Here is a 22747-nt window from a genome sequence, read left to right on the forward strand (position 1 = left end):
GACTACCAAATGCAAGAGTTGTGACTTTTAGAGATTTTGAAATCAAGGTGCCAAAATCCACGTGTCGCATGCTCACTCATCGAGGGATCACATCAATTGAGGCATTGTGTCAGGCAGCACACCTATTCGAATGCCTTTATTTCTACAACCATACCTTATATAGGTTGGCTGCTTTTAGACAAATGGTTAATTTATTCTCTACTATTGTTTTTGGTTGTTTTTTTTTTTTTCCTCTCCACTGACAACGCTTCAGGCCTTCAAAGTCTCTATCGTCAACAGTCCATTCTCAGTTAGGCAACTTCGATTCAACGACAATGTAGTTCACCAAGTATTGAGTTCCTCTTCGATCTCTATTTTCATGGCTTTTTCTTCACTGGTGAATACACTTTCCCTACTATTTTTGCTTGTGTTTTCCATGAATCTTTAGCAAAATTTGTTCTTGTGTCAATGTGGTTGTGATGTTAGAGTCTGTTTTTACTTCTTTCTAGCATTCTGGAGAGTTATGTAGCATTTTTTAGCTCAGCTTAGACCATGGTCTAAGGCCATTGACGCTGTTTGGACATGACTTGCTTAGCAAGCTTTGTGTCAAGTTGTTTAGGGTAGGATCTATGTGATGAACGTAACGTCTAGTTAGGTGTCTTTGTAGGGCATCCCTGTGCTGACTAGTTAGTGTTTCTACCATACAAGTGTTCATTTGGCCCTTTTTCCATTTGCAAATATGGACAAAAGTGGGGTCACATCTACAAACGGTAGAACTCAGCGCGGCATGGCTAAGTCATCCCGGTCTAGTCGTTCCCTAATGGGGCGTCCAATTGACGAGTTGTCTGAGAAGGTGTTCCGTGCTCGCTTTTACATCCGGACTCTATTTCTATCTAGCTATCAGACAGAGAGGTTTCATCTACAGAGGGGCTTCCTAACAACAAGATCTACTTCACCAAAGAACAGTTTGCAGCAAGACTCCATCTGCCTATTCCCTCCTAGTGAAGCAATTCTTGCATTTTTCTCAAATCCCTCCTGCCTTCATTCATCCCAATGTCATCCAGATTTTGATGGGATGTAGTGTGTTAAACACCCTCTACCAATTGGATTTATCTTTGTTAGAGGTGTTATTCGTCTACACCATAAAGATGAGCCCTAAGGAACGCTTCAGTCTGTCGGCTCACATTTCTTCCTTGCAGTTCGTAATCGAACTATCAAACTCCAATAAGGGTTAGGCCAAAGGACATGTATTAATGTCCAGTCTGTGGAGTGAATCAACTGAGGGTCCAGACAAGTTTTTAAAACCCACACAATCTTTGAAGATACCAAGTATTGAATGATTTTATGACTTGTATATTTCTTACTCTCATCTTCTTGTGACTTCCACTAATATGTGTTTTGTCTGCGCAAGCAAATATAGACGGTGTCACTTGGTTGAGTGGGTAAAAAAGTCGTCATTTGTCCATCTCAACAAATTGTTTGAGACTGACTAGTCCAAGAGGAGTCATAGTGTGTTGCTCACCAAGAAGAATTTGAGGGTTGTTCTTGCTTAAGCCAAGCCATTTGTAATCCCTTTTCTTCCAAGGATAGCACCACCGACTCTTATGTCGGGCAGTGCTGAAGGACTTGCCCTTCTATGAGGTTGCTTGTCTCGCTGACACGAAGGCAAGATAGGCTTGTCTAGACGCTCGGGAGAAAAAATGCCAAGAGAGGACTCTGCACCAAGCCCTGGTTCAACTTCCCAAGTAACTTCAAACCCTGCCGCTCGACCAACAACGAAGAAGACTATCGTCCAGCCTTAGGCTCAAGAGACTATGACCAAGTCAGACGAGACATTCGGAGCAAATATGGCTAAATGGTGCGAGACCATCAAGTAGGTCATGCCACCTATAATTGAAAAAGTTGAAGAAAAAGAGATGGCTGCCAATCTGAAAGTCGGATTCCTCAAGCAGCAACAGAAATGGTTAAACGAGGTCATTGAAGTCAGGCCCTCATCAAAGAAACAAAGGATGGGCGAAAAGGGCTCATCCTCCAGTCACCAAAAATTTGAGAGAAGAATCAAATTGTGTAATTCTCTTATAGGGGTTGGATTCTCTTAGGCAAAATTTGTGTAAGTGTTGGGCCACTTAGAGAACAGTTTTGTACTCTTGTAATTGTTGAGTAATACAAGCTGGGATGGATCAAGAATTTTGTTTGGTTGCCTATATTACGTTGCTTTTGCTATGGCTTTCAAGAAGGTTGGCTAAAGTTGGTTCCTTAACATTGCATACTTAGAACTCATGTTGAATGAACTCTGAAATAGCTCACTGTGATTGCCAAAGGAGAACTAGTGAAGTTTGTTAAACCATAGGAAAAGAATTAAAACAACTTTAGACCCAACGACCGTAACCCTGTCAAAAACTCCATAGCTCAGTTGTTGAGGTGGAGTGAAAAAATAATTAATTATTAAACACAAAAAAAAAAAAAGGGAACAATAATGAAGCCGGTTCTCATATCAAGCGTATAATCATTTTAAATACATTCCTAGTTCTTTTTAATTGTATTTGTCTAACCTACATAGGTGTATTGACCAGACACTCAAATTGACCACAGGAAGAACAAAGAAAAAAAAATGTATAAAATAGATACACCCTAATATTTTCTCCAACCCTACCTTTTGCAATTTTATTTCTCATTCATATAAAAGCCCTTCAACAAAAGCATAACACACCTTCAGCTTCCAGTCTTCAAACCTCTTCAGCATGTATTTCAGATTAGGCAACCAAACATGAACCACAGACCAAACTCTCAGCTCCAGATCATGAGATAAAGGAGAAGGCTGTGAGGGTGATCGTCTCCAAGCCTGTCAAGTTACGATATGCTGTAAAATCCAAGACACAGCTAATTGAAGTAATTTAAGGTATGATTATTCCAGACATGGACATCCAAACCCAGTAATTGCACCCATACAATATCAGGCCTTAATTAACTGCATACATCCGAAAAAAAATTTAAAATTTCTTTCAACAATCTCTTGATTGCCTCAATTAAAAGCAGATTGATAAATGCTGGATTTCCAAGTCCTATATGTTTTAGCAACAAGACAGAACCCTGCAGTTTGGTGTAGAAACAATGGGCTAATGCTTTCCTTTCATTTGCAAATGGTTGGAGGAATCGGACCTCTTGGTTGTCATTCCTACTGGTGCATGGAAGTTTGAACACCAGAATTCAATCAAGATAGGGAATTGAGGCACGCCATCAAGGCGTCTGTGTGTTCAGGCTTCCCAACAGAGACACGAACATATCCCTTCAATTCTTTGTTACTGTAGTGACGGATCATCACGCCCTTTTTTGCAAGATCATCCTACATTAAATATCAATTGTCAAAATGGATCATCATAACATATAGAGAATTAGTCTGTATGTAAAAAGTTAAGTATGTGTTTCAGTTGTAACAGGAAGGGTATACAAACGAACATTTCATGAGAAGCTTCATCCTCTGGGCTCAGGTCTAGATTATTTCTTATGAGTGGCACAGTTTTAGCCAACACTCAGGAAATTTTAAAAACATGCAGAGAACATTAAATAATTACATTACTGCCCGTCTTTTTAGAATTATGAGATTTTGATTCTAGATGACCAGTACAAAATGTTCATGGAGAAAACAATTGCACCATGCAATTTTATTTTTGCACTAGTTTTGGAGGCTTCCTAGACGCCTCTAACCTTGGAGTCTCTTAAAGACAAGGGCTTCCTACTTCCCAGCACAAGCTCGCTTCAGTAGCAATTTCTGCTTCAGTCTTAAAAAATTCATGTTAAAGAGGTACATAACATGGTTTTCTACATTTTAACAGAAATTCGGGACTTAATGTTAATAGGAGTAAAGATGAATGCCAAATAATAATTATTCATTTTATAATGACATGTGGCAAGGAATTTCTTGGTTTCTCTTATAAAAGATAAACATCATTTTAACAAAGACATGTATCTGTCCTATAAATAGGTTTTTGCCATCCAAGAGAGGAATTCTGAAATTTTGCAAGACTCTAACAAAGTTGTTTCACAAAACGAAAGCTCTAGAGCCTTTACAAAGAAAATTACAAGGGGATCCAAAGCCAGTTCCATGAAAATAAATATTAGAAAAAAGGTGTCCAAAACTTTTTCTGACTCTTCACAATAGGGATATGAGATACTTGGATAATGTTCCCAAGAGCTCTTCATGATGCTTGAAATCAAAGCTACATCAGACTTGAAACATAGTTCAGGTAGCTTCTCTTACCCTATCACTACAGCCACCCTCAAGCATGCTCCCTAGAGCTCCCTCCCTCCTCCCTGAAGCTGAGGACCTCTTGTTCTCCTGTCACCTCAGCACTCATCTCAGTATTGACAATCTACACCAACTTCCTATCTAAAACATTAGAATTGAGAAGTGAGCTCCATGGGGAGCTTCAGATATAGTGCTATAGCTTGTTATCCGACAAATGGTTGCATAGAATAAAAATGGATCTTCAACAACTAAGGGATTTTGGTAGAGCTCTGTTTGCCTATGTTGCTATTCACCTATTCATTTGGGCCTCATATTTCAATGGCACTGTCAAATAAGACTCTTAACATCTAGTCCTCAAGTATTCAGAAAAGAAATGAAATGAAGCTAATCTGCAACAACCATCTATTACAGTATCCTATACCAACACAACAAACCTGGTATGTTTGGACAAAGGAAACATAGCATCTTCCACTTGTCTCCATAACCTAGGTTGCTCTAAGTAGCCCGGAATTGTAAATCAACTATGGGGAAACAAAAAATTTATATAAATAATTAAAATTAGAAGAAGAAATGTCTGAAATGTAGTTCTTTGGCATTGGTTCAGTATAAAGACTGACAGGTACACCTTATAGGATTGAACCCTTCAGAAATATGTTCCTAATCCATGCATGATAAGTAACAAGATATAGGATCTATGGACCACCATCTTCATTATCATTATTCTATGCCAGCCTATACGATCTATTGTGCAACAAACGTACACACACACATCCACACATCATACAGTTGGCATATATCCCAATTACAATGTGTGATTGGTGAACCCTTTACTGCCAAAAATTCTTTCACAAAATAATCCATCTTTTTCCAGTTAATTAATTTTGTAATGAAAAGTGAAGGGTCATTGGCAAAGAGGCAAAGAAATAGATTCACCATTCCATTCCAATCAATTCACAGAGAGAAAGAACTAATGCCCCCTTCAAGTATCTTGATTGAAATACCTATAAATGGTATTTATCCAATGCAAACCATTACTATGTTAAACTAGATCAGTAGAAGAATAATCATGAACTGATTCTCTAATTATAACACGTTCAATTCATGAATTCCTTCCAGATCCCAATTCTAACCATTACTATATTAGACTACAGCCCAATCATGAACTCTGGGAGCAAAAAGTTAATTTACCTTTAGCTTCTTAGCATCCATACCAGATGTAACTTCACAAAGAATGAAATTAGAATAGCTTGGAAATGGGTTGAGAAATGGCACTTCTTTCAGAAGCTTATACAGCCTATCCCGCTCTTGTACCAAAACTTCTTTCACCTTCTGGAAGATACAGTGAACTAGCATTAGAAATGATGTTCAAGATAAAGGGATACTGATTTATCCCTTATCTTGAAATTTTTGGGAACTAGTACTAGAAGTGGCATTCAAGATAAACGGATACTCATTATCCCCTATTTTGAAATGTTTGGTCCTATAAATGCAAGGGATAAAACCAGACACAACAAAAATAATACTAAAATAAAAGAAAAAAAGTACCTCCAAATAGGCGGGATTCTGCAATGCTGCACATGCAGAAACTTCAGCAGCAACAGAAACATTATATGGTTGCTTTGCTCTCCAAAGATACTCAATAATGCTCAAAGGAAATGCTCCATACCCCACACGGAGTCCAGCTAATCCTGCATCAGTGTTCATTTGAAATGTAAGAAGCTATTTAGCATGAAAGAAAAGCTAACAAAAGAAGTTGTTTCCAAAGGTGGAATATAAAATTAATATGAGAGATGAACTATAAGACCAACATCTTCCATCTTCATGACCTCCAACTAGGCATGAATCATTAGACCTCAATCCATTTATTTACAATTAGGAAAGATCATATTTTAACTTTGAAGGACAAAAGCCCTTTCATCATGTTACTGCCATTATATTTATAGCCATCCAAGTCCTATATTTCCAAAGACAAATATTTGGGTCACAAGTTTCAAGGTTATTCTCCTACAGGTGACTACTTAGCAGGCCAATAGATCAATTAGTTGGAAGGCACATATGGGACCAGTGACAAGGATGACATGATTCAGGAAGCAAAACAAATGCACATCAGAAGAAAATGTCAAATTTTGTTGTTCACATGAAAAAATCTACATCCAGTCTACTCATGAAAATTGAGACACTAAAGATACTAGTCTTCAGAAATAATCTTCAGCTACATGCAACAAAGAAAAACAAATTTAGGGGAATTGTTAGAAGTCTGCCATTGAACCATAGGAGCTCGAATTATATATCAGCATAGATGAATTTTAATTGAATAACTTACAGAGATCCATGAATATAGGCTTTATATTGCAGAAATTAAAATTATTATTTGCATATAATTTTTCTTTAATATATTCGGTTTCACAAAAAATAACTAAGTAGAAAAGGGAAAGGATTCGTCCAATGTCAGTGAATGACCAAATTACAATACCCACTATTCATAAACATCCATCTCATATTTGCATCTCAAACTTTACTGTTAAACCAAGGTTTGGTTAATCTTGATTTTGATAAAATGATTTATTCTAAGAGTGTTTAGACAAGAAGATTTTCAAAGTGACAATTACAAAAATAAATCAAGCCAAAGGAAAATTAAGAAGAAAGAGAAAACCTCAAAGAGAAGATCAATCAAGACCATTTCTCTAGGATCTCTTTGTAAGGTTGTTGCATTAGAATCATTCATGTCATTTTTTACTTAAGCACCTAAAATCATCCAAGTGCCTAAATCAGCTTTATTTTTTTATAGATTAGATGAATAATCATTTTAAATAAAACCCATCTTTGTTTAATGCTATTATAGTTAAAAAGATTTTCACAATGCCAAGAAGTTATTTAGTCGAGTTTCCTTAAGGATCTTATGTTAAAGATGCAAAAATTGCAAAAACTATAAAGTTCATTTATGCATCTTTCAAGAATTTTTATAAAATTTGAGATTGATTGTTTCAAGGATAAAAACCAAATGTTTTGACATGCATCTAACAATCCAAGTCGTTGAAGGTTATTTGTGCATCATCTTCTCCCTTTTAAGCTTGTTTGACCAATGGTTGATCAATAGGTCGACCAATTGAACCAATAGGTTGGCTAGTCAAACCAAGAGGTCAAACGGGTGGACCAAGAAGTCGACTAGTTGAACCAAGTAGCCAACCGACTCAAGAAAAGTTTCAGAGTGGCAAAACCTTGTCTCAACCAGTTAAGGTGTAACCTTGACCAGTTGAGGACCGGTCGAATCAATGATCAACGAGTCGAGCTCCTATGAATTAATGGTCACTTTGTGTATCTTCTACCATCCAATGACTAGTAGCTGATTCGGCTGCTCGGTGAACTGATCAACCAATCAAACCTAAACTATGTTTAACAAATAGTTTGAGCTTTCAACTCCTATTTAAAGGCTCCAATCCAAACTTCTTGTATTGATGGGGGAAGAAATCTAAATCATTCTTAAATATTACTTTAAGTCTTAGGGGAGTGTTTTTAGAGCGCACTTGCTTTTAAACTTGCATTTTATCTTAATGCACCGTTCAACCCTAATTTCCTTGTATTCCATTGTGTCAAATTGTAAACTAGGAGTTTTATTCTTATCAAATATTTCCTTGTATACCTTGTAAGGTGGGTTAAGTATCACTTAAAGGAAAAATCTAAGTGTGAGATATCACTTAGGGTTTGCCGTTTGCCAAATGTGAGATATCACTTAGGGTTTGCTAAGTGTGGGATATCACTTGGAGTTCAAGCGTGAGGCATCTCTTAAGGAAAATTACAAGTGTCCATTAGAGACGATTAGTCTAAGTGTAAAGCTAGAAAGCTTGGTTTGAAAGTCTTGGTATAGTGGAACCTCAAGCTTGAGATTGAAGCTAGAGGAGAGTGGATACAGGTCAAGATTTTGTCGAACCATCATAAATCTTGAGTTTGCATCTCTCTCTTTCCTACTCTATTTATCTACAATTGCTTTTATATAGATTTTTATCATATTATTGCTTATAATATTACTTGAATTCTATAATTGTTAAATTTCTAAAAAGCAACCATCACCTTATTTGCCCCCCTTGTAGGATGATTACTTTAGATTGGTATAGCTAGAATCCTAACAATTGGTATCAGAGTTTAACCTCTAGTTTAGGACTTAACCAACTTAGAGGTATTACTATCCAATCTTGCTTAACACTCAAGGAAGGCTTTTCCATCTATAGACCCTCATTCATTATGGGTGAGAATTATTCCTATTGGAAAACAAAAAATGACTTAATTTTTGAAGTCCATTAATTATGGTTTGTGGGAAGTCATTCAAAATGGTTATCATGTTCCTGCAAAATTTGAAAATGGAATGACTTTTCCAAAGCCAAACTATGAGTGGGATGGGCTAGAAAAGAGAAATGCACAACTAAATGTTAATGTTATATGTTATCTTCATTGTGCATTAGACAAAAATGAATAAAATAAGATCTCTCAATGTGAAACAACAAAAGATATTTGGAGACTCCTAAAAATAACCCATGAAAGCACTAATCAAGTAAAAGAATCTAAGATAAACATTCTTATATATAATTTTTTATAAGTAAAGAAGAGTATTTATATTAAAAAGAGGCGCTAAAATAATGATCCGTGATATAGAAAAAAGATACACTCACCCCCTTACAACTGAAACAAAAAACTATCCAAAATGATATACAAGAAACAACCTCTCCCTCTATGGGAGCCCACCCAATCAATGAAATCAATTAACGTCGAAGGACCATCTTTTATAAACATCTTAGTCTCCAACCAAAGTAAGTACACAAAAGAACCTTTTAGCCTTTGGATGGACAGCATGTTGTCTTTAAAGGCAATTTTGTTCCTTGCTTTCCAAACTGTCCAAAAAATGCATTAGGGGCCCATTCTCCAAACTTTCTTACGCTTTTTACCCACAAAAGACCCATTCCAACTCAAAAGGGTTTCCTTAACCGAAGAAGGAAACACCCATGAAACTCCAAAAAGAGTAAAAAACATCTCCTACAAACCCCTTGCCTTTACACAGTGGAGAAGTGATCTATGGATTCTTCATTCATTTGACAAAGATAACACCTATTTGCTAAAGCCCATCCCTCTTTTGAGTTGGTCCAAAGTTAAAGTTTTTCCCCATGAGATTTCCCATCCTTCTTTGCTAACTCCTTTTTCTATATATGATAGCATTCTTGTTTCTTGTAAAAAAATTTCAACATTGGGGTTAATTTACGGACAAAAAATACTATATACATGTAAATGCACATGTTAGCATATATATATGGCTCATTGGTATAAGAAAAATAATGTATGAACACACCAACTTTTTTCTAAACACCCCAAGGACAATTGGGGTACATTTGAGAATGTTTTCAAAAACATTTCTCTAATATTTTTTAAAACAAAAGTTTGTTTGGGAACTTAGAATATTCTCAACTTGCTTTTTGTATTTCCAAATATCTCATAAAAATAACTTTTAGCTATAATGTTTTATCTTCAATCATTCTTCATATTTGTACAATTAATTCTTAAAACAATTCCCAAAAAACAAGAGAAAACAACTTAAAAATAAAATAAAATATGTTCTCAAAAAACACTGCTTTCATAACAATCCCCAAAAACCTGTCTTGGGAACAACCAACAACCAAACACGTTTTTACGTTTTTTTGTTCTCAAAAAAAAAAAAAAAAAAGTTCTTAAACATAGCCTTAAACTCTTAAACTTTTCCACCCATCCTATTCTATACATTACATTTCCACATACAATTGCCTCATTAGTGTAAGAGAAAGATTATGAACATACCAGCTCTTTTGCTAAATGTCCTCAGGACAATTAAATTCTCAAACTTCTTCACCCATCCCATCCTAGACTCAATTCCTGAAAATTCAATGTATGCTTCATCCAGCACAACCAAAATAGGCAGCTCAAGGATCTTCAAGAGAATTTCATCATTGATAATACTGCAAAGTAAGAAGCAAGATGGCAATAAAATATTTCAGGACAGAATTTGAAGAAAGTTTACAAAACAATGGCATAGAGCGTTAAACATGATATGTTCAAAGCATGTAGTTTGTTGACTCCCTGGATCAGCATAACCACAATATAATTATAGTAACAATCTAAATTTGAACTATTGATTAGTTATATAAACAAGAAGAAAATACGTCACCATTTTGGTTCTTTGTATCCTAAAAAATAACGTTTGTGAAACAGTAACAATTGAGAATTACCTTCCATCTGGGTTGTTGGGAGAAGTTAGGAATATGCATTTTGGTTTCTCCTTCTCAACAACATCAGCAATGGCCTCTAAATTCAGACTGAAGTCTGAATTCCTCGGTACTGCAGTGTCATATGAAAATTTATGACATCATAAATGTCTGACATGATTTGACAAAGAAAAATAAGGCAACTAAAGAACATAAATGGCAGATTTTTAGCAAATAAATGTAGATGACAACTAACAGGTTAGGAAACCATGTTTAAGAAGAGGGACCATAAAGTAGAAATCTTCAAAATAGAAAGAATTATAATATTTAAAGCAAGAAAGTGTAAACTTTACCTTTGAGAACAAGTGCCCCATTAACAGCAGCATCAAATTCATACATTGTGAAAGTTGGCGGACAATCCACAATCTTGTCACCAGGATCCAGTACACATCTGTAATAGAGGTCGCAATAATAAACAAAATAAATAATTGGGAATTGGTAGAATTAAATAGAAACTACAAACCAAAGATCAATATAATTTTAAAGCTCAAGTAAACACGAAATCTTCCATTTCTAACCGCATAATCAAATCAATGAGCTCATCTGCACCACATCCGGCAAGAATATAATCAGACTCAATGCCTGAATCTTCTGCAAGTGCAGCTCGTAATCGACGGCTTTCAGGGTCAGGATAAACATATGGGAATTTCAATGACCCCAAAGCTTCAAATACCTAATAACATTTGGAAAGCAATACATAACTGTATACTTCACAGTCAAAAGTGCCCAACAGCTTCAAAAATTAAGTCTTGAAACTCATTTAAAAGGTTATGAAGTCCGGAACATCTTTGGTACCAAAACTAAGTTTTCAATCATGTGTCTCACTTGCCTCTGGGGGTGGACCATAAGGGTTTTCATTTGCATCTAGCTTGACAATATCTTCAGGCTTCCTGCCAAGACGTGATGACAAAACCTGTATTAATAATAAACACATTTCATTCAATTTGAAAGCTGAATTATTAATTAACATGACTATTTATTCAAGTGCCTCATTAACCATGCATAATTACCAAGTGCCCTATACCCCACTCATCCAAAACTTGAAAATCTGTAGGAAAGTTCAATATTACCATAAGAACCCATCAAACACAAACGGCACACCTGAAAGAATATGAATAATGAACAAATACTCCAATGTATTATTTATATATTCAATCCATTTAAAAACCCAAAGTAGTAAACAAAACATTTCTATCAAAACAAATATACAAAACATCCAAAAACCCAAAGTAGTAAACACATTTCTATCAAGCCAAAGCCAACATCAAAAAAAAATTATTGTATGCCAGCATTTTTCATCCAAAAATAAAAATAAAAATAATAATGATCATCAGCAAGCTGAACTTTTGGACTTTTTGGACTGATATATGACTAGCAACTGACCAAGATTATGCAACCAAAGTTTGAATTACCCAACAGAATCAGCAATAAAAATAAATAAACAAATAAACGTCAAATGGATTAATTTTAATTACCTCAAAAGGCAAAATGGGTTGATAAGGTGACAAATTCTTGAGATGGGGTCGGATGAATGAGTCTCCAGTTAGGCGTTCCTGGACCTCACTGACCTGTTTTACAGGCATGGCGGAGGTCATACAAGTAACCCCCTTGCGCCTTCCCTCAAATGAACAAATGGGTGCTCGGGGTTCCAATAAGTGAATACCAGTATTGTGTTTGACCACACAAAGAGAGGAAATATCGTAGATATTAATCACACCCATCAAAATCTGCACATTTTTAACTCAAAAGACTCAGGAAATTTTTAACATTATTTAGCAATATCCAAACACAAATTTCACATATTAAAAGAGTGCTCTTTCAACCTATACAAATGGGAAATCAAAGAAAAGTAACAAATAGAAACAGAACTGGTGTGCTTGTGAAGACCTACTCAATGGGTGGTGGCAGCAAGAGAGCAGTGAGAAATGAAAATCGTATAAACCCTAGTGATTAGATATTATCTCTTTTTCCTTTTTGGAATTACCCTCCATAAATTATGTCTGAAAACCCTAATCGAACAATTTTCATTCTGGGTCAAATTTGGAGGCTTGTTCGGGCTAAAGGTCAACCCCAGTCCAACCCGATTCCAAGACCCTCCAACAGAAGCCCACCTACCCAACGAGTTCGGCCCCAGCTCAATTTTCTAAACGTGGGTTTACAACTTTTTTTCTTGGGAACCAAGCAGTATCCTGTGCCGAGTTGTTTAATTTTCAGATTCCGCCTTGACCTTCTTGACCATTTACTTTAATCTATAACTATAACAAAGTGGGATAGGCCCAAACTTTTGTTTCTTCCCCTTTTTCTTCATTTCTCGACAACCAAACGGGACCCAAATCCTTGGATTTTTGGGAATAAACCCACGCCTTTGCTCACGTCCTTCAGTGTAAATTTGTACAGACTTGAACGTATTTTATTCCTGCCCTTACCCAACAAAGCTATTTGAAGAGTACACTTCTATTTTCATTGGTTCTTTTAATATGTTTGGTTTCCAAAATTATTATAAAAAATACATGTTAAATTAAATAATTTTTTTGTTTGATTTATTAAAATATTAAAAAAAAAAAAAGTTAAAATTAATTAAAATTTTTATGTAATTTTTAATTATTTAAGTTTTATATTAAAAAAATAAGGTTTTATTTTATATTGCTTTTGAAAATAGTTCTGAAAAATAATTTTTTGAAATTGTTTTTTGATGTTTTGTAAAATAAATATCTATTTGGAATTGAAATGTTTTTAACATATTTTCTAATTTTTATTTATATTTTAAAAATAACTTTTATATATAGTGTTTTATATTTAATTATTATTCATGTTTATATATGATTATTTTTTAAAGTAATACTTTGAAAATAATTGAAATTTAAAAAAAAAAAAAAAAATCCTCTAAAACACTCAATTTTTCATTTTTAAGAATAGAAAAAAAAATTCTTCTAATTAGTAAACGTGTTTTTCTGTTGTTTCTTTCTAAATAACAAAAAATTGTTTTTCAAAAATATAAAATTAATTAATTAACTTTATTTTTTTTTCCTTTTTTTTTTTTTTTTTTTGTCTGCATCTTTCCTCAAATTTTTCAAGAATTTCATCCTTTTTTAAAAATCGACCCTCACCCTCCTACCCCATTCATCATCGGTTTCTGTTACCAAACACGCTGTATATTCAAAAAAAAATTTGCAAAGTCCCTCAAATATTTTCTAATTTCTATCATATGACCGGCTAATTTTGCAACATATGTCGAGTGAAACTTCAAAAGAAAGTCATTCACATTGACTTTTACCGGTTTTAGATTGATTTATACCCATAAAATCATATTTTAATAAATTTTACAAATTTGACCTTAGCTACTTTTTGTTACAATTGATTTTTTCTAATACAATTAAAAGTAAATTTGTAAATAAATAAATATGTAACTAAAGAAGCTAAAATTCTTCAAGAAAAAATGAAGATTTTATTCCACCGTCTTTTAGATATAGAGATGGATTTTTTGCAGTTTTATTATAGATGTAGAGAGTGATCTCGTTGATTTAGGTGTATTAGAATTATACGAAATATCTAAATCATAAATTTCATACAATTAAATAAAATGTTCACCATTTGTTTATAAACTTAGGCAATTCATTTGAAGTTGTAGTATACTACCTCTTGGTCAAAGGGATGATTTATCTTAGTTATCAGAATCAGTTTCTCATGGTGAGTGTTATTAATGTGTATGGTTACACATTGAACAAGACCTATGGTGAGTTATAAACATTAGCTATTAAGTAGTCATGACTTCTCCAAGCTACTATGTAAAACGAGCTCTCACCTTGAGAGAATGCTAAGTTTGTGTTAAAGTTTTTAATGACTTTGACCTAAGTGAGATCCTAAGTTAGTCATATATCCCATATGAACTGAGTCACTTTTTATTGAGGTTAGTAACATATAAGTATTTTCAAAATAGACATCATAATATCTCATTAGTAGAGACAACATGACCCTTATGTGATTTTTGTTCAGATAAAGTCCTTAAAAGCATGACATGATATAAAGAATTTAGAATGCATTATTTATTTAATAATATTCTAGTTTCACTTTTATCTATCATATTTCATAATGGTACTTTATGAACATTTTTGTCTAGCATCTCTTGCATTATACATGACTTGGGTGCATTAAGAATTGCATGAAAGATTCAAGTTATGGGTTTCTTGCAAGTAAATGACTTTTCACAGTTTGGTTTAGAGGGATGGTTTATCTTGACAATTGGGATGGGATTTCCATGGTGAATGCACTAGTATGTATAGTTGCGCATTAGACAAAACCTACGGTGAGTCATGACTTAAAATTATCAAGTAGTCATGATTTCACCAAGTTGCTTCATTGTGTGTCTTTCAACCTTGAAAGAATATTGAGTTTGTGTTAAAGTTAACAATGACTTTGATCTATGGAAAAGATCGTAAGCTGATATGGATTCAGTCACTATTGATAGAAGTCGATAATAATATAAATTTTCAATAAAGACACTATGATATCTCATAAGATTGAGACAAAGTGTCTTCTTGAGTGATCCTTAAGAGGTACATTCATATAAATTATAGTCATAATAGTTCCTTAAGTAGAATTTGACATAAGTTTTTTGTGAGTTAAGATATGTTAGTTGAATACATAATAAGAGAATTTATAACTCAAAGATAATAAAGGTAATCTTGAAAGGCTGGTAGTTTTCACATTGTTAGACTATGGACACTAGTTCAAGGGGAGACTAAATCTAATAGATAAGTAGGTCATAAACCCGAGCACATAGTGTCTCATTGTTATTTACATAAGGTATTGCAATACAATTAATTCTCTTTAGTGAGATGTTAAATCAACTTCAGGATTGAATTCTGAGGGAGCTAATACTCTATTGATCCCAGTGGTCCCCGCTATAAACTCATATACCATGATGGCATGGGTAATGAGGATTAGATTGACTCTAGATTTATTTTTATACATAAGAACATTTTGATAATTATACAAAGTTGTATAAGGGTTTGTGAACATAGTCTCTAAATTGAGCTAATTGATTAATTAGTAGGCTTTGTTGGGTTAATTAATCAATTATAATACATTATGGACTAAATTAAGTGACCCAAGCTATTGGTAGGCTTAAGTTACTTAAGCCTAATGAGAACCTTATAAATACTTCCCTTAAGGGTTAGGGTTTTGATAGCCATTTTAGAAAGTTGTCTTGCACCTCTAGAGAGAAAGAGAGTCATATCCACTCATTGATTGTCATTTGTAAATAATTGACTAATAATATGTTGACATGTGTTGGATGGGTCTCACAAAAAAAAAACTTATAAATTAAAAAGATGATAAATCAATTAATTGTAACAATGCAAATAAATATTATAATTATCATAATAAATGAGATAATTACATCTAGAAAATCAAGATAAAATATTAAAAGTAAAATTTCTAACCTTATAAATAGAAGGTTTTTTTTCATTTCAAAGCACACTTTGAAAACCAAAAAAAAATTTAAGAGCTCTTGAATTCCTTGAAGATTCAGGATTTCTTGAAGAGATAAGAATATTCCAAGATTTTTCGATAAAATTGAAGACTTGAAGATTGATTTTCTCATTGGAAGACTTCATTGACCCAAAATTAAGCATTAAATTGTTTAAAAGGTGGGTTTTGTTTTTTAAGAAGAATAAGAGGGAATATTATAAATCATCCCCTCAAATTATAAATAAATTAAATTTACAATTTTATCCACAATTTTCTTATTTAAGAATTTTTGTGTGTACAATGTCTTCTATATATCGTCCATAAACCTAAATCATGTTCAATTTACTTGATCAGGTAGAATATTTATATAAACAATATTCAATTAAATTAAACATCTGTAAATATATGTGCAAAATAAATCCAATTAATATAATTAATGATATTATTTGTTTCAAAAGTTCTACTTTCTAGGACTAACTCTTACAAAGGAAGCCTTATACGCTCCAGTCAGCTTTCTTAGATTCACCTATCTTACTCTTAGAACTACCGCCCATCTTAGTGATAAACCAGTATATCTTTGATGAACACAAAGTGATCATGTTGGAATTAGCCTTAGAAAATCAAGTTATTTTGAGAAAAATAAGTAAAATCAATTATTTTGTTCAATTTGTTTTGTACACATTTTATGAATGTTTAATTATTTTGAGTATCATTTTTATAAGCCTTTAATCTAATTATGCACATTGTATACGGTTTTGTTTTATGTGGATATACAAATAACACAAACCATGAGATCTTTGTGACCTAATAAATCAATTTACAGTTGTTCATAAATTTCGACAATTCAACAAAAGTTATAGTGCATCACCTTCTGTGAAAAAGCATGGCTTATATTAGTCATTAAAATAAGTTTTTGTGGTGGTGCTAGTGTGCATATGTTCCACATTGAACAAGACCTATTGAGATGTATGACATGAAAATTATCAATTGGATATGGGTTATCTCTTAGATACCATCTTATATGTGTTATCAATCTTGAGAAGTTACCAAACTAATGTCTAGATTGGTGATTACCTTGAGTTATATATGAGTGAGATCTTAAAATAATGATATATCCTTGTTGACATGAGTAATTATTTAATTCAGTATATAGCAAGATGGATGTTTAATACAGACAACATAATATCTCTTATGAAATTGTTATATCCTTTTAAATAATTATAACATTAATGATCAAACTTAACCCATGACTATAATAATTCCATTGATTTGAATTTGATATTTATCCCTAGGGATAAAAACATTTCAGTTGATTATGGAAAAAGATAAGTTTATAACTCAAAGAAACTAAGATATAATTTGATTGGTCAATAGCAAAATTTTGATTGAATTATGAATACAAGTTCATAAGAAACATTATGCAATGGCATGATACGTCATGGATACAACAACTGGTATTTAATTGCTTCAATTTAATTTTCATAGAATGTTAAGAGTGCAATTAATCTTTTTTAGTGGAGTGAATATTAATTATGAAATTATATAAAATCAATTCTATAGGAACTAGTTATTTTATGAGTTCTAGTGCTCCCTACTCAAAACTACTTACTATGTGTATGCATTTATTTTATTGAGCAATTGAAAAAATGAGGCACACCATGTGGTCTTGGATGAACAATCAAGGTTAAGGCAAGGCTTAAGTAAGATGGTCATTTTATCCTTACCCTAAGATTTATATAAAGCACTCTTATCCCTAGTAGCGTCCCTTCCTCATATCTTTCATGGCCTTACTCAACATGGTTGCCTATGCCACTACCCTCTCATTGTCTTTCTTGCCCTTGCTCAAGACGGTAGACCACACTATAGGGATTATCCAAACTACTTATAGGAATACCTAAACATTAGATCTCATGTTATAACCTATTCAAGATCTCATATTAATAGTTCAACTACAACAAGATCAAGTTATAACCTAAAATCAGGATCATGTGTTTCAACCCAAAATCAAGATCATGTTAAATTATCAAGAAAAATAAATTGAAAGCGTACTTAGATCCATTATGATGCAATGAAATGAAGTTTTAGTTTTCCACGTCTAAACTTTTCTTCTCTGGAGAGAAAAACCCTATCGCACTCAACAATGAGATATGAGTAAAATCTCCCATTTGTTTAGACTAGGGACCTCAACTTATTTATATTATTTTATTTTATTTTTGGTCCATCATAAAAATAAAATAAAATCAAGTGATCTCTACCAATGATTAAAATATCATGTTTCGATGGATCTCGACACGACCAGCCAAAACGTTCACCAAGCCACTAAACCAACCACTAAGGCAATCTTGCCCCTAGTTGTATGTTTGGCACTAAATATATATGTATATATATACTAAAACTCATTATATAAATATGATATTAAAAGAATATTTTAAAGAATAAATTAATTATAATTATTTCATAATTAAATGAAATTTTTTTATTTAATTAATTACCAAAAATTTAAAATTTATCGTGATAATTTTCTTCATAGTGTTTTTAATATAATTAATATATTAATTAAATATTAAAAATTATACATATATCATTATTTGTTTTATATCATTTAATACAAATGAATTAAATGGACTATAAATTTAATTTTAATATTAAATATATTTTTAATTAAACATATTATAATCGAATATCATAATATTATGTCGAATAATATTTGATATAATTTAATAATAAATGTACAATTATAAAATACATATTTTCTATTCGCATATATAATATCATTATCAAATATGATAAATTATTATAATACATGTATAAATTTCTTGAACAAAACAATTTTAAAATATCTATTATACTTTTAATTTTATTTTTAAGAATTTTTTTTACATTTTTATAAGTTCTGATCAATTTTAAGTTCATCAATATTTTGTGTTAAAACATATATCGATATATCTCCGAAATATCCGTAAAATGGAAGCACCAATATATTTATAATTATCAATATTTTTATCTTTGATCTCTACACATTAAAGTTCACACTTAATGAGATGCCCAAACCCAACAAATAAATAAAAACTTATTTAATCACTTTAATGGACAAATCGAAAAAAAAAATAATAATAATAATTTACAATTAATCAACACATATGGACCACTTTAGTAATTTCCCAATATACACGAGAGTAGAATCGTGGTGGAAGACAACTTGGTTTTTGAAGCACATCCCATCATCAAATAAAAAAAAAGGGTGTGATTTTTGAAACCTATGATCTATGGGTTGCATGATATACTTCTATTTAGCTATGTATATTACTAAGGTAGATTTGTAATACCACCAATTTTACTATTGCTCTACAAATCATTTGGTACAAAATAAAAAATGTGTGAAAGTTATGTTTAATTAAAGAATGTTTTATCAAAGAAATAATGAGTTGATTAATTAGCAAATCTTCATTTATAAGTGTCCCCTCATATAAGGTATCCTCTCATCATTTAAAAAATAATAGTCGAATCACGACAAACAAGTAATTATAAGTTTACAATTATAAATATCACTTATTTGTTATTTTTAGAACAATCCTAACTTTTTTTTTCATTAAATTTCAATATTTTTGGCATGGGTATCCTAACTTTGTATCCTTATATGATGAAATATAGACCAACAAAGTTGAATATTATCAATTTCATTATATATTCCAAAACCATAGCAATTAAATTGATTTATGAATAAGTAATAAAAATAGTTACATTTTTAGTTTTTATCATTTTGAAGTATATACTGTTAATAAACTTATATGGATCATATAAGGAAAGAATAAAAAATGTAGTCCAAAATAAATACCGCAACGGTTTCTAATGGTTAATAACTTTTTTTCTTCAAAGAAATTGCTAAAGTTTCTTATTACTCCACCCTTCAAATTCTAGGTGTAGATGGACACTAGAAAGAACTTGATAGGGAGAAAATAAAATAGAGATAGAGAAACTCAGACCTTATGAAAAAATTAAAGATTGGTAGACTTAACAATGGGCCTATTATTTATAGGCAACCTTATTGGTGAAAGATAAGGAATTCAAACTAAATGAATAATTATTTTCATTATGTTTTTAACCAATTTAATTCAAAAACGAATTTTGAATTTCTTATAATCGTATCTACTTATTTATCCTCATTTTATTTAACCCCCGGGTGAATTATGAGGATACTTAATTTCTAATGGATCATAATTGTATTATTTTGGTACAATTAACTTATCGAATCAAACATGCTAAATAGGTTAAAGAGGTTGAACTTTCAAATTCAAATACAACTCATTTATCAAATACATCATATAAAAAACAATTTATAACTATTCTTGAATCTCCCTCAATCTCTAGCCTCTAGGTTTAAGAACCCATTGCTCCTAACAACTAATATGTCATCTCTTAAGCCATACATTCTATAATAATTATTGAAATATTACCTATATACCTACTTGCAAAAAATTTTATTCATGTACATCGTTATTTACATCGTGATAACATATCCTATACACAAATTTTTACGTAGTTACATATTGGATGATATCAAACTAACAAAAGGAAATTAAAAATAACAGCAACTTCCCTACTAATATTTACAAGGAAAACTAAAAAATATAATCCTATGTCACTCCAATTCCAATCAAATTGCTTCTTCAATAATCAATTTTTTTTTTCTTTTTGAAAATTGATATTCATAATTTTGTACAAAATTAAAATAAAATACAATTGAAGCTAATGGATGAAATCAAAAGAAAATAATTTTTTATACAAAATTTATGATTTAAAACATCACGGTGAAATTGCAAGAGCATTCTTGCATGGCTGGAGTCAGCCCAAATTTGACAAAATATGGGAGAAATGAATCAAATTTAAATCCATAAAGATTTCAATAGGAGAGTTTGTTCGAAATTACTAGTATAAAAAATAATATATAAATAAATAAATTAAAGAAAAAGAAAAAGAGAGAGAGAGAGAGAAAATGGGGGGTGGGTGTGGGTGTGGGGGAGGAATTACTGTAGTCACAAAGCATGGGCCTTACGGGTAGAATGAGAATTATGGAGCTGGAAGAGCTTCCTCAACATCTTCACAAGCACCAGCAAACTTGCAGCCCTCCTAGCAGCCACCACTGCGCCTCCAGTTCTCGGTGCCGCCACCCCCTGAACGCACCCCACCTTCACCATCTCCTCCTTAGAACCCGACCTCGGACCACACCTGTTATGCAGTTCTTCATTGAAGTCCTCCCACAACATGTCCATCCTATCCTCCTCATCGTCCTCAATCCCATCTCCTCCACCCGCCATCCTCCCGCCTCTCTCTACACACGAAAAGCTCTTCCTTCGGGGGTGATCGACTGGCTTTGATGTCGATGCAAAACAACCACCTTCCTCATCATCTTCTTGTTGCCCACTTGTGTTGCTGGTGGTTGGTCCTTCATGGCAAAGGGTTGCGGAAGAAGCGTGCCAGAGAGGGGGCGAGTCGATAAAGCGAGGGAAGGCGTCGGAGACAATCGGAAAACTGAAGTCTTCAGTAGCCATGGGTTGGGGAGGAGGAATGAGAATGGTGGGGTGTTGGCGTTGAGAAGGTTGGGGGGTGGTTGTCCTCGAAAATTTTAGTTCAACTGCTCCTACTCTAGTTTACAATTTTTCTTGCTTATGAGAAGAGCCTAGACTGGGGTCCCACCGGGTTACGACTTCACTCCTAGACTGGGCCAGGTACGCACTTCATATACAAAAATTCTTCTCCATTTTGTAATTACGTCTTAATTGGGCATGTGTATAACAATGTATGAAAAGTTCTCTCATTCCCACCCTCTATCTTATTGAATTTTCAATGATCCAACTCATTGTGTGCTGGTTAAATTTGGACCATTGTATGACTCTACTATAGACAACAAAAACGAAGAAATAAGAATATTATAAAAAAAAATATTTAGATATAACTGCATCTTTATTTATTTGTTTTTTTAATTAATTGCCAGATCTTTGGTATGACATCAAAAAGTGGATTTTTTGTAACATTTTATAAAATAAAATTAAAAAAAAAAAAAAATCTCCATGTGACATACACTTTTCCTTTTGATTATGAGAACCAGATATATGAAATATGAAAACGAAGTTTGATAATCATAAAGGAAAATAATGAATTTCTATGCCTTTATGTAAAAATAATTATAAAGGAATAATTTTTTAAAATAATTCAAGTTTCGTATACCATCCCTAAAAAATAATACTTAAAATAATATCAATATTATTAAAATATAAGATCTAAAATAAAAATATATATAAAATATTAAGTATTTTTAAATAATTAATTAAATTTTATATTTTATAAACTTGAATTTTTATTTTTATAATTTTTTTTTTCATATATGGGACGCACTTGCGTATTTAACATTAAAATATAAAAGTAGCTCAAAGTGACAGCATATATAAATGTTGTGTCAAATGTATTTCAATATTTTTCTTCAACAACCTTTTACAATTAAGAACAGAAAAATTATATCTTTTTCTTTGATCCAAAATTAAATGCACGAACCAGACGGAGGAGTATAAGAAAATACAGGGAGTGCTAAAGAAATGGGGATGAAAACAAATGGAGTACTAAGATATTGAAAACAATTGGTTGGTTGGTAGGTTGGTTGGTTGGTTTTTGGCGTCAACACTAGTCATGAGAAAAGTTAAAAAAAGGTTTGGGAGGGTAACTCATCAACCGCCGGATTGAACGGGGGAGAAACGCGTGTAGTTACCTCCAAATTGAA

The 22747-nt window shown here is 32.5% G+C and overlaps 2 protein-coding genes across 5 annotated transcripts; both read right to left on the reverse strand.

Moving 5' to 3' along the window:
• Positions 1–2837: 2837 nt before the first annotated feature.
• LOC117907633 (histidinol-phosphate aminotransferase, chloroplastic-like) lies at positions 2838–12809 on the reverse strand. Of its 4 annotated transcripts, none has more exons than XM_034821250.1 (10): positions 12622–12809; positions 11982–12233; positions 11336–11419; positions 11025–11179; positions 10800–10897; positions 10471–10579; positions 10043–10200; positions 5771–5913; positions 5414–5554; positions 2838–3322 (listed from the first exon to the last, which is right to left on the reverse strand). In XM_034821250.1, exons 2-10 carry the CDS (start codon positions 12225–12227, stop codon positions 3191–3193), a joined length of 1266 nt encoding a protein of 421 aa, XP_034677141.1. In that variant the 5' UTR covers positions 12228–12233; positions 12622–12809; the 3' UTR covers positions 2838–3190. The 4 variants fall into 4 exon arrangements, with proteins under 4 accessions (XP_034677141.1, XP_034677142.1, XP_034677140.1 ...); XM_034821251.1 differs by lacking the exon at positions 12622–12809 and adding an exon at positions 12398–12608 and having other exon boundaries at positions 5414–5551; XM_034821249.1 differs by lacking the exon at positions 12622–12809 and adding an exon at positions 12394–12608.
• A 7900-nt stretch (positions 12810–20709) lies between these two features.
• LOC117907591 lies at positions 20710–21847 on the reverse strand. The gene has a single exon (XM_034821184.1). The coding sequence runs from the start codon at positions 21522–21524 to the stop codon at positions 21009–21011; it is 516 nt and encodes a 171-aa protein (XP_034677075.1). The 5' UTR covers positions 21525–21847; the 3' UTR covers positions 20710–21008.
• Between the last annotated feature and the right edge of the window lie 900 nt (positions 21848–22747).

The sequence above is a fragment of the Vitis riparia genome, chromosome 18, assembly GCF_004353265.1.
Source record: "Vitis riparia cultivar Riparia Gloire de Montpellier isolate 1030 chromosome 18, EGFV_Vit.rip_1.0, whole genome shotgun sequence".
Lineage (NCBI taxonomy): Eukaryota > Viridiplantae > Streptophyta > Magnoliopsida > Vitales > Vitaceae > Vitis > Vitis riparia.

Coding starts and splice junctions, on each gene's coding strand:
- LOC117907633 (XM_034821250.1), bottom strand. CDS start 12,227: ATGGGTGTGATTAATATCTACGATATTTCCTCTCTTTGTGTGGTCAAA. Junction 11,420..11,981: donor AACCCATTTTGCCTTTTGAG/GTAATTAAAATT, acceptor TTATTAATACAG/GTTTTGTCATCACGTCTTGG. Junction 5,914..10,042: donor GACATTTAGCAAAAGAGCTG/GTATGTTCATAA, acceptor ACACTGATGCAG/GATTAGCTGGACTCCGTGTG.
- LOC117907591 (XM_034821184.1), bottom strand. CDS start 21,524: ATGGCTACTGAAGACTTCAGTTTTCCGATTGTCTCCGACGCCTTCCCT.